Source organism: Salvia miltiorrhiza, chromosome 4 (assembly GCF_028751815.1).
Source record: "Salvia miltiorrhiza cultivar Shanhuang (shh) chromosome 4, IMPLAD_Smil_shh, whole genome shotgun sequence".
In the NCBI taxonomy this organism is placed as follows: Eukaryota; Viridiplantae; Streptophyta; class Magnoliopsida; order Lamiales; family Lamiaceae; genus Salvia; species Salvia miltiorrhiza.
In genome coordinates, this window is record NC_080390.1 from 4,627,551 (window position 1) to 4,642,274 (window position 14,724).

At 38.3% G+C, this 14,724-nt stretch overlaps 2 protein-coding genes across 4 annotated transcripts in view; both read left to right on the plus strand.

Moving 5' to 3' along the window:
* Positions 1–483: 483 nt before the first annotated feature.
* LOC131022324 (probable glycosyltransferase STELLO1) overlaps positions 484–14,724 on the plus strand; it is a 41,218-nt gene continuing 26,977 nt past the window's right edge. The window contains exons 1-2 of the mRNA XM_057951773.1: positions 484–2,337; positions 2,892–2,970. Of these exons, the coding sequence (XP_057807756.1) occupies positions 644–2,337; positions 2,892–2,970 (1,773 nt within the window). The 5' untranslated portion in view covers positions 484–643. The remainder of the gene's footprint in view (positions 2,338–2,891; positions 2,971–14,724) is intronic.
* LOC131022323 (uncharacterized) lies at positions 3,009–7,997 on the plus strand. 3 transcript variants are annotated; one of them, XM_057951772.1, is made up of 6 exons: positions 3,009–3,469; positions 3,542–3,691; positions 4,123–4,196; positions 4,308–6,086; positions 6,752–6,902; positions 6,996–7,997. In XM_057951772.1, exons 2-6 carry the CDS (start codon positions 3,550–3,552, stop codon positions 7,712–7,714), a joined length of 2,865 nt encoding a protein of 954 aa, XP_057807755.1. In that variant the 5' UTR covers positions 3,009–3,469; positions 3,542–3,549; the 3' UTR covers positions 7,715–7,997. The 3 variants fall into 3 exon arrangements, with proteins under 3 accessions (XP_057807755.1, XP_057807753.1, XP_057807754.1); XM_057951770.1 differs by having other exon boundaries at positions 3,009–3,447; positions 3,527–3,691; XM_057951771.1 differs by having other exon boundaries at positions 3,009–3,447.

Below are 14,724 nucleotides of genomic sequence, written 5' to 3' on the forward strand. Positions count from 1 at the left end.
GGAGGGAAGGGCAAGTGATGGACGAGTCTCGCCGAAAAAGGGTGCAAGTGGATGACGATTCTCGCCAGAATCAGTCCGCTAGAAACGGGTCGCTAGAATTGGCAAGTGATGTTAGGAAAGAAGAATATGGTTGAAAGTGAGTGAAGAGTTTAACGCTAAATCTTTGTTTTTTTTTTTTAATTCTTATAATTAATTTTTAAGTTTTTTTTTTTCTTAGTATTTTTTTTATTCCAAAAATAAAAAAATTAATTAATTAAAAGAAATTACTCATCAAAATTTACCCTAGTTGAAATTTTGCATTTGATGCCTATTTTAACAAACAAAATTGTGTTCCCAAGGGGACACCAAACGGTGCGACTTCCTATATGTGAACAGTGAGGTCTCCGGTTGGGTTCAAACCTCACTGCTCTCCTCTCCAACTCTCCCGGTCAAAGAAAAAAAAAAACAAAACTGTCGGCTGTCGGCGACAAAACCGATACAGATTCCTCTTCATGATCACTTGCTGCCAATTGTTGTTGCAGCTCAAGCTCCAAAACCTACATCCTACACCAATTCACCACTTCACTCTGCGCGTGTGTGTGTGTGAGAAAAAAAGAAAGAATTACAGTGGTTGAATTGAATCCTCATAACTGATATTAATCAAATGATCGTCCAAGATCACCCCTCCACTAAATCCTCAAAACCCCATTATTACCCTCTCAATCTCAAAACTTCCAACAAAATCCCACTCTTCTCCCATACCAAAAGTCTCGATTTCTCCACATGGGCTTCCGACAACTCCTTCAAATTGTTCATAATCACCATCTTCACCTTCACAGTTGCAGCATTTTTCTTCTTCTTCCACACCTCCACTCCCCTCTTCTGCTCCCAGAATTCCCAAATTCCGCACAAACTCAAAATCCCTAAACCTAATTTCAATTCTATACACCCTATTCTGGATAAGTCCTCTCCCTACTCCTCATTCCACTCAGAGCTGTGGATTATAGTCTCCGTCTCCGATTATCCCTCAATTCCACTCCAAAATCTCGTCAGAACTAAAGGCTGGCAAGTTTTAGCTGTGGGGAACTCGAAAACCCCTAAAGATTGGAGCTTGAAGGGTGCAATATTCTTGTCATTGGATCAACAAGCGGATTTAGGGTTTAGAGTGGTGGATTATTTGCCCTATGATTCTTACGTGAGGAAGAGTGTAGGGTATCTTTTCGCGATCCAGCACGGTGCAAAGAGGATTTTTGATGCGGACGATCGTGGTGAAGTGATTGGTGGCGATCTTGGGAAGCACTTTGATCTTGATTTAGGGAGTGCAGTGGTGAAGCAGCAGAGGATTTTGCAGTATAGTGATGGGAATTCGAACAGGACCGTTGTGAATCCGTATGTGCATTTTGGGCAGAGGTCGGTTTGGCCGAGAGGGCTGCCATTGGAGAATGTAGGTCAAGTTGGCCATGAGGAGTTCTACTCTGAGGTCTCTGGAGGGAAGCAGTACATACAGCAGGGTATATCTAATGGGTTGCCGAATGTGGATTCGATCTTTTATGCAACTAGGAAGGGGGGACCGGAGGCGTTTGACATAAGGTTCGATGAGCATGCTCCAAAAGTGGCCACGTCTGCAGGTATAATGGTGCCGTTGAATTCTTTCAATACATTGTTTCATTATGATGCATTTTGGGGTTTGATGCTTCCTGTGTCTGTGAGTACAATGGCGTCTGATGTGTTGAGAGGGTATTGGGGGCAGAGGGTGTTGTGGGAGATTGGTGGTTATGTCGTAGTTTATCCCCCGACTGTTCATAGGCAAGATAGGACTGAATCATTCCCTTTCGTAGAAGAGAAAGATCTTCATGTGAACGTAGGACGGTTGATAAAGTTTTTGGTTGATTGGAGATGTGAAAAGAAAACACTGTTTGGGAAATTAGTAAACTTGAGTTATTCCATGGAGAAAGAAGGGTTTTGGAATGAGAATGATGTGAAATTAACCCTGTCGTGGCTGGAAGACTTGATTGCAATCGGGTATCAGCCCCCGGAGTTGATGGAGGTGGAGATGCATAAGCAGAATATGGTCGCGAGTGTTGCTGATAGAAAGGAATTTGTGCCTCGGAAACTGACTTCTATGCATCTTGGAGTTGAGGAATCGGGGACAGTAAATTATGAGATTGGGAATCTTATTCGATGGAGGAGGAATTTGGGTGATGTTGTGCTGATTATGTTTGTTAGTGGACCTGTTCAGCAAACTGCCTTGGAATGGAGATTGCTTTATGGTAGAATATTCAAAACAGTGGTTATTTTGTCAACACAAGCTGATGCAGATCTTGCAGTCGAGGAAGGGCAGTTGGATCGAACATACAAGTATGTCTCAATTTACGACTTGTTTGATTTGCATATTTATGAGTTGCTGCAAGGTTTGCATTATATACTACTTGCATAGGATATAATATGATCTATTCATGTGGCATCCTATATAGATCAACTGTCACTTAATGAGGATATATCTTGTTTCGTATAGTTTGATAAACACACATATTTTGCAGGATCAAGCTTTTTGTCTTTAATCATAAGTTCTTGAAAATTTGTTTGGATGAGAGAAAGATTTAAAATAATTTAAAATAAGTAAAACCATTTGACTTTGTTTCAAGTGATTTCCTTTCTCAACCGTGGCCTTCTTTAATTTTGTGACCATGACATGAGTTCATCAACCACAACCAGAGTGATCTCTTTTTCTTAATGGGAATCGTATTGACCCACCAAAATGCATAGTGTCCATTTACTTAGAACAATATTGAATAGCACGATGAATTCTGATTTCCGTTAAACCAAAGCGATATGAAATATCTCCCAATATTGTTGTCAACGATCTGATCTTTGAGCATGCGTCTACTCACACTTCACTTCTTCTGCAACAGGTATCTTCCCAAAATTTTCAATAGGTTCAACAACACACGAGGCTTCCTCTTCCTACACGACAACACAATTTTAAACTACTGGAGCAAATTGATCTTCTTAGTTTCATAGCCTTAAAGAATGCGGCTTATTTTTCGTATTTGAAGTTCCTTTTTTGGTTACATTTTTCTTTTTCTTTTTTTCTTTTTGTGTGGGTGGAAAAGTGGAGTTTGTTCACTGATGCAGCCTATTGATGTGAAGTTTAGTGTTAACATTTCGTAGTTTTCTGTTTCAGAGCAATGAGCTTTATTTTGTTTCCTTTATCACCCTCAATTTGTGCTTCTTTCTCTTTAACATTGCCAATTTGGGTGTTCTAGATTTGGTCCTTTCAAGGCAAATCTTTTAATTTCCGTTCGTTTGCTTGCCATTTTTTTTTTCACAATTATACTTTTCTGGGTGATGGGGGGTTTCTCTAGCGGCGGTGGTTAATTTTTTTCTAAAGTTGCTTTTCTGCTTTCAGATTGAAAGCTGCAGATTCCTGAAGTCCTTTCCTTGCTGGATATCTACCTTTTCTTCTGGGTATTGCTTTCTTGCTTTTGAGGTACTGTGATATACAGAGGAATCCGCCTTTTTTCTTATCTAATACTCCATGGTTTAGATATTATTTTTACAGGTATTGAGATGAATGGTACTTCAAACAATCACAAAAGTCGCAACTTTGAAAAGACATATCCAGGATGCTTGGGAAGAATGGTAAACCTGTTCGAGTTGAACATTGGGATATCTGCAGACAGGCTTCTCACTGATAAACCGCACCGAGATGGTGTACACTCGTTCCACTTGAAATTTCTTTTACGTTTTATATTTTCCTTACTGAATTCTAGAGTTCTCATCACTGGATGAATTATTTCTGTTGCAGAATTATCTTTTAAGGGTTTTTTGGCCCCTAAATGTAATTTTCCTGTGACTTTTATTCTGATCGATTGTATGTTTTTGAATCTTACCTAATTATTTTGGAAACGGTTGCTGGGTTTTAAATTTGTTGCTGATATGAATCACAATTTTAGCATCCAATTCTTAGTTGCTCTATTTTGAACATCTAAAATTCTGGGCGATATGCCTTTCTTTAGGGCCTCCCTCAACTTATTTATCTTCTTTCCTAAACGGCCCATTGAAGCTACATTTTTAGTAGCATTTCTTTAGTAGACCATAATGTGATCTTTGCTAACTTACATAGTTTCCATTTATTTGCAGGTTCGCCTGTCTCAAGGAGCAGATCAGATGTATCAAGTATGGGCCCTTCCCTTGATCAAATTGAAGAAAAAGTGGTAACTGAACTGTCTCTATGTCTGAATTAGAGAACTTTATGGATAATTATCCCCATATGTTTTCCAGATTTTGCATGGACGATATATTTTATTCTGGCGTGTGGATTGCAGATTGTATCTGAATATCCAGAAACTTTTTTAAACAAAAGAACAAATGTGACGCCTGTGAAGATGCTCATTGCGCAAGAGATGTGTAAAGAAGTGGATTCCAGACGTAGTCCACCTAATTTAGTTGCGAAGTTGATGGGGCTTGATTCCCTTCCACAACAGGAACCTGGCTCAGCAACGCAAAGAAACCATTCTAAAGGAGGTCATCCTCGACGTCATTCAGAGATACCTATGAGTAACTGGGAACAACAGAATGGATTTTTTCATTATGTGGAGCCAGATGAATTCAAGGATGTTTATGAAATATGGCAGCAATCAAAAAAACCAACACGTAAGGGAAGATATGATGAAACTACAAAGGACAGAAAGATGGCTTTTGTTCGTCAGAAATTTGTTGAAGCAAAACGCCTGTCTATGGATGAAAAACTTCGCCAATCTAAGCAATTTCAAGACGCGTTAGAAGTTTTGAATTCCAATAAAGACTTATTTCTTAAGTGTCTGCAAGAACCAAATTCCGCGTTTTCACAGCAACTTTACAATCTGCAGTCCATCCCTCCTCCGCCCGAGACAAAGCGTATCACTGTTCTTAGACCTTCAAAGATGGCTGGGAGTCTTGATGCTGCTGGAGCTGGGAATAGAGAAGAAAAACAAATGGAAAAGTGTGCCTTTGTTCAGCTGAATGGCTTGGAAAAAGGCCATCTGGGAAATTCCCCTTCTGCAAGTTGGAAGAATTATGAAAATCCTACTCAACCGACTCGAATAGTTGTTCTGAAACCAAGCCTGGGAAAAATACTTGATGATAAGGCTGTGGGCTCTCCACAATCCCAGTCAGCAAGGGTGCATGGTGAAGAGTTTTTCGGGGACGAAGAAGACAATGAAAATCAAGAATCGAGAGAAGTTGCAAAAGCAATTACCCAGCAAATGCGTGAAAAACTTGGTAGGCACCACAGAGATGAAACCTTGATTTCGTCAGTGTTTTCTAATGGCTACGTCGCTGATGAAAGCTCATTCAATAGATCAGAAATTGAGTATCCAGCTGGTAATCTCAGTGATTCAGAAGCTGTGTCACCTGTATCTAGGCACTCCTGGGATTATGTCAATAGGCTTGGCAGTCCATATTCATCGTCCTCTTTTAGTAGAGCATCTTATTCTCCAGAGTCGTCAGTTTGCAGAGAAGCAAAGAAACGTCTTTCTGAAAGGTGGGCCATGATGGCATCTAGTGGGAGCTGTCAAGAACAAAGACATGTTCGGAGAAGCTCCAGTACATTGGGTGAAATGCTTGCTCTTTCGGAGACAAAGAAGGTATCTTCACCTGGGGAAGAAGGCAGTTCCAATCAAGAATCCAAGGATGTAAATTCTCTCTTATTCAGTGAACAGAGGACAAACAGAAATGTGGATAGTTCAACGATAAATCTCACGAGGTCAAAGTCTCTGCCTGTATCATCTAATAAGTTAGGAACTGGGCTACATGCTGATGTTTCAGTTTCTCAGAAGGATAAAATAGAAGTTTCGAAGGAGGACAGAAAGGTAAGAAGTCCCAAATCATCATTCAAAGGGAAAGTTTCAAGCTTTTTCTCCTCAAGGAACAAAAAGGCTAGTAAAGAAAATTTCCTTGCATTTGATACCAAAGATGAATGCCGCTCTTGTCCTGGAGACATTGTCAGTGGTAAAACTGAAAGTCTTATTGACAAGGGTCATGACTCTGTACCAGCTGATCTGCTTGAGCCATCAATTAAATCATCTTCAAATCTAATTTTCAAGCAGGGCCTGATATCTCCGGAGGTAATTTCATCATGTAATATGCATGACTGCTTCAACTGTTTATCTTCTTGATGCATACTATGTGTGTGTTACAGGTGCAAAATTAGTTACATGAAATAAGTTACAGGATGCCTAGCTGTATCAATCACTTGCACCTAAGTGCTTCTTCACTCGCACCTAAGTGCTTCTTTGGACTTTCTACACCCATTTTCTTTAAGATTCTCTTAAATCCTGAAGAAAATTCTTATGGCTTCCATCAAGATGATAATTGTACTGTTTTCATGGGAGAACATATAGAGTTTTTGCAAAAATCGAGAACTGGCTTGGCTATTTGGTGATCATTAAGAAGTTATAGGATCATGGGTGGGACCAATGACAGGGAAGAATTGCTTAGAGAGTCTATCAAGATGATAAATAGTAGAGATGTAGCTAGTGAGGAAAGAAATATATAGAGTCCCTAAGTAACTTGTGATGTATGTTTATTAATTTTGCCTAAAGCTTTGCCTTACTACCTTACTGGTCATATGCAAATCTGTTGGTATTTGTCAAAAGTGGCTTTTTTCTTGCTATTTTTGAGTACTTAGTATTGCAGGATGCTACTCTTCTTTTTATAAGTTTTGATTACCAATATATTTAGTTTATTTAAACTGTCAGTGTAGACTTATCATGTGTTCCAACATTTGCAGGCAGAGTTTTCTGTGTCAGAACCAAATGTATCTGGAAATCTCACTGAAAATCAGGACCAGCCTAGTCCAATATCCGTTTTAGATCCACCCTTTGAGGAGTGTGATCGCACGATGAAAGTGTTTCCCCATTATGGCAAGCCTGATCAACATGGTACAATTGATGTTGCCTGAATTTTGCAATTGCTGCATTTTCCCTTCCCGACAGTATTCGTTGTTAATTATTTTGTCCGACCATCTTTTTCAGGATATGAGATGCCACTTAATGCAATTAGTTCGAACTTGATTGACAAGTCACCACCTATTGGTTCCATTGCTCGCACACTATCATGGGACGATTCGTGCATGGACACAGCTTCATCATACCCCATGAAGGAATCCTCAATTGCCCAAGGAACAGAAGAAGGAGCAAGAGAGTGGGTTCTCCTAGTCGAGACATTACTATCTGTAGCTGGGCTACAGGGTGAGGTGCTGTCGAACTCATTTTTGGCAAGATGGCACTCACCTGAAAGCCCTCTGAACCCATTGTTAAGAGACAAGTACATTGATCTAAATGACAAGGATACAGTGCATGAGGCGAAAAGGAGGCAAAAGAGATCAATGCAAAAGCTTGTGTTTGATTGCGTAAATGCAGTGCTAGTGGAGGTAGCAGGATACGGGCCGGGTACCGCCCAACGAGCCATTCCATGTATGGAGTCCCACACAAACATATTGGACAGTGCATCATCAACAATGTTGGAGGAGGTGTGGGCTCGGATGAGTGCTTGGTTTTCTAGTGAGGTGAAATGCGATGGTGGGGACGACAACAGCCTGGTGGTTGAGAGGGTGGTGAGGAAGGAGGTGGTGGGCAGTGGGTGGGTGGATCATTTGAGATTGGAGGTGGATAATTTAGGTAAGGAAATTGAAGTGAAATTGGTGGAAGAGCTTGTGCAGGAGGCAGTCATTGAATTGACAGGTAGAGAGTGACGAGGCATATATTTTTATTCTTTTAGCAATATGTATTTATACTCACCTTTTATTGTTTTTTGTATTGTGTTTCACACGACAATGGTCCCCCCCACCCCATCTCCAATTGTTCAGTTAAGTGATGCAACTTGCCCCAAATATGCATATCCCATATTGTGACCTCTTCTGTATATTATTTGTATAACTTGTTTAATAGTGATAGACATATGATATGATGTGTTTGTTTTTATCTCTGGATATTACCACACACTTTAGAAACTATAAATGTGGGATTGGATCCTCACCTGTTATCTTGTTATGTAAACTTTCATAAATCAAACAACTCGACCACTTAACGTCTCTCTCTACCTCTACGATGTGAGAGTGGGGGCCTATTTTAAAGTTTTAAGATTTGAAAAATGAAGAGAAGAGACAAGAATAGATATAGGTTGTCTTGGGTTTGAACCTGATAGATCACGTGAGGGTTTGCTACAAATTAATAGAAGCCGAAACACAATGCATTAAAGGAAGCAACGATTTGAATGTATACCTTTTTTCGGAAATGTCTTACCTACACCCTTCGCACTACACATCGCCTCTAGGATGCGGACACGTCGGCCCTTGAACAAACCATTCGGGTTACCGCTTTGAGCTTAGGAATTGGTGTGTGGCTTGGATGAAGACATGTCAAACTATGGACTATATAGGTATGAAATAGCCAAATAGCTTTGAGGTATTTTTTAAAAACTTTTTCGTCTGAAGGATTATTTTGTACTAGTTTACTTAATTTGTTTCACATTTTTTATTTTTCTGAAGAATCCATATTGAATATTTGTGTCCTCTTTCTTCAGTGCGGGAACATCAACCTTGAACACACGTCGGCCATCGGCTCACCGCGGTAGTCTCACGGGCGGTGGAGGGGAGGTTGGAGAGAAGAAATCCCTCGAAGGGATCCCATATATCGAGGCAGAATGGATTGCAGATGTTGTTGCGGCAGCTGCCGAAGAAGCTCAGAATCACTAGACATTTTTCGCTTTCTATTTTGGTTGTTAATGAATCTTCAGCCAAGACGAGGAAGGAAGAGCTGGGTGGGTGGAGGTTGAAGGGGGAAATACTGTACAGGCGACAGCGAGAGTAATCGGACGGCAGGGGACACGGGTCAGCGAAGTTACAGGATGAAGAAGAGAAAGAGAGAGAGATTTACAGAAGAGAGAGAAAGAAAGAGAGATTTACAGAATAGAGAGAGTTCACGTCTCTGTAGTGGAGAGGAGAGGAGAGAGAGTATTTAAAATCTATTTTTTAAATAAAATATTATTGGGATAATTGCATGAAAATACACAAATTTTGTCAAAAATTCATATTTGACGCGAAGTTAGAATTTTACATTTTAATACACAAACTTTCGTTGTTGTCTAAATTTGACATGACTTAATTCTTAAAAATTCAAAAAGTAACCCTTTTTTGTAAATAAATATACAAAGACCCACTTATGTTATTGTTTGGGACATTTAAACCAAAACAAGATATTTCCTTATGATGTTTTCTTTTAATCTTTGATCCGCGCCTAAAATGGTTTAAAAGAAAACATCATAAGGAAATATCTTGTTTTGGTTTAAATGTCTCAAATTATAACATAAGTGAGTCTTTGTATAATTATTTACAAAAAGGGTTTTTTTTTGAATTTTTAAGAATTAAGTCGTGTCAAATTTGGACAACAACGAAAGTTGGTGTATTAAAATGTAAAATCCTAACTTCGCGTCAAATATGAATTTTTAGCAATGTTTGTGTATTTAGGTGCAATTTTTCCAATATTATTAATACTAAACTATAGGATTTATGTAAATTAATGGTAATGTATATATATGTACATACGAGTATATCTATAATAATTATTCTCTTATATTTCTAATGATTTATACTTACATCAGATTTAGCATATATTTTAATTATTAATTAATCCTATTTATTATGAAATTTTATTATACGTATATAATATATACCTTGAATAACTAGTTTGTTTTTTAAGCAATTCATGAAAATTTAAATTTATGTAGTTATTTAGAAATTTCATCAATGCAATAAAATTTGAATGAAATGGTATGAATGAGTTCGAAGTTAATGGTACTCAATTAATTTAGACTATATATCTTAAGTTGCAATTAAATTATTTCAAACAGATAACAAGAAAACAAAAATTATTGATAAAAAAAAATAATAAAAATTGTTGGGAACCTTGTGGAATATTCTAACCCTTGTTTTGATGATACCAAAATTCATAGGACTTATTTGTAATAGACTAGAATCGTTTTAGAACTCAAGTGTTAGAGTTCGTTTCTAGTTTAGTTGCGGTGTCGAAGACTGAAGACTGAAGACTGAAGAACGAAGACTGAAGACCGCAGATACCAACTGAAGTATCAGTTGAAGAATTAGTTGAAGACTGATTATTTAATGCGCACAATGGACTGATACTAAAGTCAAGTATCAGTTGAACATTCCTCCTAGGACTGATCTTCCAACGTTCAGAGGAATCCACGTACGCACAAGTACAGCCGCATTAAATGCAGAGATCTCAATATCTTATCTCTGCAGAGGTCATTCCTATATGGTGGTTACTTTTCAGAGATGTCACATCTCTTGTCCATCAAAGAGAGTCGTTTCCACACAGACAAGGAACCTCGAAGATTGAAGCCTCAGCCCAAATTCGAATTGCTCTCCAACGGAAGAAATCTTGAGGACGATTTACGCCAACGGATCTATTCAAGAGTTCTCCTACAAATAACGCTCGAGGATCACTTCAATCTTCACCGATTCAACGACATAAGCTGAAGCTCTGCCGAAATTGCTACTCAGCCTAAAGCTTAAACGCCCAAAGCTTGAATCGAAGAAGAGAATTCCAAAGCCAAAATCAGTCACTGCTGATTACATACATTCTCTTAGACCCTAGGCATATATCTGTTTACCCAGAAGCCAAAGGTCAAACTTGCTTCAAAGAACTTGTTCTTTGTAAGTATAGTTGGCACTCGTTTAAAACCTCTCCCCCATAAGAGTGTTTGAGTGATTCGGAGTTCAGGAAGGTACTCTGAACTCTGAGTGAAAAGTCTGAGCACGAGGTGTGCTTAGCAGGGAAATCCTACGCGAGGTGTGTGGGTGCTGAAGAGGGGTTATCTTCAGTTTACGGTTGTGTGCACCAGGCAAGCACACGGGTACGGTTTGCAGTGCACCAGGCAAGCACTTGCGGAGTGGATTGTTGGTCTGATCAACCAGCCGTGGATGTAGGAAAGGGTTTTTCCGAACCACGTAAAAGTCTCTGTGTTATTTACACCTTTCAGTTTTACATTCTTACTTGTGCTATTTCAATTGATAAAACTGAACACTGACTAACAGCAAAGAGAAACCTTAATCCAACAACTTGCTCTAGCGAGGCTATTGCGAAACTAAGTTTAATTTCCGCTGCGTATGATATCAATCTGACTGAACTATCCTCTGATAGTAAGGAAGAGCGATATCATCTCTATCTTTGCAAACACGACTGAAGCCCTTATTTGAATCAGTTAAGTTCCAGCAACTTAACTGATAACTCATTACTGAAGAGCTTTCAGTATCAGTCGTCAACCCTGTTGGTCAAAACTGATTTCAGTAAAACAGGAGTCTTAGTTTGCGTGTAAAGTTTCGTTTTAATCTCTGACTGAGATCCCTCTGATTGAGGTCAGTAGATAGTTAGAAAAATAGCCTATAGGTGTATTTCCCCCCCCCCCCCATACACCTATTCGAGACCCCCCGGACCGATAAAAATCATGTGTCCGGTCGGTAAATTATGTGTCCGGCCGGTAAAATCATGTGTCCGGCCACCCACCGATCATATGTACTCTTGACTGATAGCTGTCAAATCGTTAACTTTTATGATTGATAGCTGTCAAATCGGTCAAATGTGTAAGACTTTCACAAAAAATCAAGCAAATCCATCAAATCAAAGGGTACTTAAAGAATAGGGCATAGAAGCATTGTATAATAAGAGAGGACATTTTTACAAAAAAAGATGAGGAAGTAGGCATTTTAAATTTTTACTCATATATATATGTGACTAACTCTATTTTCCCAATATAATTCTAATTAAAAAAAAAACTTAATTAGCTACTCATTCCCCCAATTCGTCCGCATCTCTCCCCATCTCTTCACTCTGCATCTCGCCGCCTCTATCCTCCGCCATTTCCCTCTCGTCGCCGCAGCGCCACCCGTCTCTAAGGTAAGCCAGCTCGAAAAATAAGAAACTGGAGAGCCTCTTCATTCTTCTTCTACCTGTTCCCAGCTCTCTTAGTCCTATAATTAACTCATTTCTTCTCCTTAGTCTGCCTCTTTAATTGTTAGTCTGCATTAGGCCTCGCAACTCAGATATCTCCAGAATTTTTTACATTTAACAAAATACAAAAAAAAGCATACCTACAAATGAAATGCGACCATATGGAGATAGAATTAAGGGTTTTTATATTTTCAACTGTTGATGCCTAACCCTACCTCAATTTGCTGCTTTCTTCCTAATATTTGGATTTTCTCTTTCTATTTTGGAATTGCTGAGAGCATATTGCAACATTGCTTTTAGATAATGGTGAAAGATGTTTCGTGAATGGTGTGTAAAGTGGTAATCCATAGGTTCTAATGGATGAGATCCCACTTATGTGAATAGTCTAATGCTACAGTCAATTGATTTGGTTCATGAACAGAGTCTCGATTGCATCGACTGATTTCTACATAGGTCTTTGTTGAAGATTGCACTTAATCTTCCAGTGAGCTATTGGCGCCCGTTTATACATATATATAAATATGAGATATTGGGGAAAATATTGAGATTTTAGGTGCACTATTGAGGCCCTAATTTAGTATTTGTGGATATGTCAGGACAAGTTACAAGTCATGGTTGAATTGTAGTTCTTTATAATATGATTATGGAATCAAGTTTGTGTCTATGCTCATCGTTGGAGCATATCTGAATTTCTATGGGTGGATTGTGCTGAGTATCTTTTGATTATGGATTACCACTTTGGGTGGCTAGATTATGTGTCCGGCCGGCCGGACACATGATTTTATCGGTCGGACACATGATCGGACCGATAAAATCATGTGTCCGACCGGTAAATTATGTGTCCGGCCGGTAAAATCATGTGTCCGGCCACCCACCGGTCATATGTACTCTTGACTGATAGCTGTCAAATCGTTGACTTTTATGATTGATAGCTGTCAAATCGGTCAAATGTGTAAGACTTTCACAAAAAATCAAGCAAATCCATCAAATCAAAGGGTACTTAAACAATAGGGCATAGAAGCTTTGTATAATAAGAGAGGGCATTTTTACAAAAAAAGATAAGGAAGTGGGCATTTTAAATTTTTACTCATATATATATGTGACTAACTCTATTTTCCCAATATAATTCTAATTAAAAAAAAAAAACTTAATTAGCTACCCATTCCCCCAATTCGTCCGCATCTCTCCCCATCTCTTCACTCTGCATCTCGCCGCCTCTATTCTCCGCCCTCTCCCTCTCGCCGCCGCAGCGCCACCCGTCTCTAAGGTAAGCCAGCTCGAAAAATAAGAAACTGGAGAGCCTCTTCATTCTTCTTCTACCTGTTCCCAGCTCTCTTAGTCCTATAATTAGCTCATTTCTTCTCCTTAGTCTGCCTCTTTAATTGTTAGTCTGCATTAGGCCTCGCAACTCAGATATCTCCAGAATTTTTTACATTTAACAAAATACGAAAAAAAGCATACCTACAAATGAAATGCGACCATATGGAGATAGAATTAAGGGTTTTTATATTTTCAACTGTTGATGCCTAACCCTACCTCAATTTGCTGCTTTCTTCCTAATATTTGGATTTTCTCTTTCTATTTTGGAATTGCTGAGAGCATATTGCAACATTGCTTTTAGATAATGGTGAAAGATGTTTCGTGAATGGTGTGTAAAGTGGTAATCCATAGGTTCTAATGGATGAGATCCCACTTATGGGAATAGTCTAATGCTACAGTCAATTGATTTGGTTCATGAACAGAGTTTCGATTGCATCGACTGATTTCTACATAGGTCTTTGTTGAAGATTGCACTTAATCTTCCAGTGAGCTATTGGCGCCCGTTTATACATATATATAAATATGAGATATTGGGGAAAATATTGAGATTTTAGGAGCACTATTGAGGCCCTAATTTAGTATTTGTGGATATGTCAGGACAAGTTACAAGTCATGGTTGAATTGTAGTTCTTTATAATATGATTATTGATTGGGCGTATTTATACGCATTTATTTGGGAGATTTTAGTATGTTTTCTATGCTTAATTTGTGTTAAATATCATCTTTTGGATATGATTATGATCTTATATGAATTTTGATGGTATTTGATAGATTTTGAAGAAAAGATTTTGGTTTTGAGAAGAATTTTGAAAGCTTGAAGTTATGAAGGATGGAGGTTTTGCTGAGAACACTTACAAGCTGAAATTTGAGCTATTTGGAATTGCTAAAGTGGCGAATATAATTGAGAGATGTTGAAATACCTTAAGCTTGTTTTGTGAGCTATGCAGCGTCATATTTTTTGGTTTAAGTTAATTGGACAAGTGAGTTAATTAGCTAGTGGGCCCATGCGCCACTTTTCTTTTCTTTTTCTTTAGTTAGTCAAGTTTTAATTTTATTAGTTAAGGGCTTACACACCATTTTTTTTATTTCCTTAGATTAGGTTAGTCTATCTTTACATATATATTAGTTATAGATTTTTGATATAAAACACAATTTCAGCCGCAACTTTTCGGGAGGAGCAGACATTGGACGAAACTTTGAAGCAATTAATCAGTTTATTTCTTTCATTCTTTTCGTTAATTTCTTTATTTATTTGTTTTGTTTAATTATTATGAGTTCTAACTAAATTCGTTTATTCCGGCAACGATTAGGGAAGCACTAGCGAAATTATTCTGTGAGATCTAATTGTTCTTATACTTTATTTTATGCTTGCATCTGCAATTCTCCATGTTTAATGTTATTAATTGTTTTAATC

Coding starts and splice junctions, on each gene's coding strand:
- LOC131022323 (XM_057951772.1), top strand. CDS start 3,550: ATGAATGGTACTTCAAACAATCACAAAAGTCGCAACTTTGAAAAGACA. Junction 6,087..6,751: donor AGGGCCTGATATCTCCGGAG/GTAATTTCATCA, acceptor CAACATTTGCAG/GCAGAGTTTTCTGTGTCAGA. Junction 6,903..6,995: donor TGGCAAGCCTGATCAACATG/GTACAATTGATG, acceptor CATCTTTTTCAG/GATATGAGATGCCACTTAAT.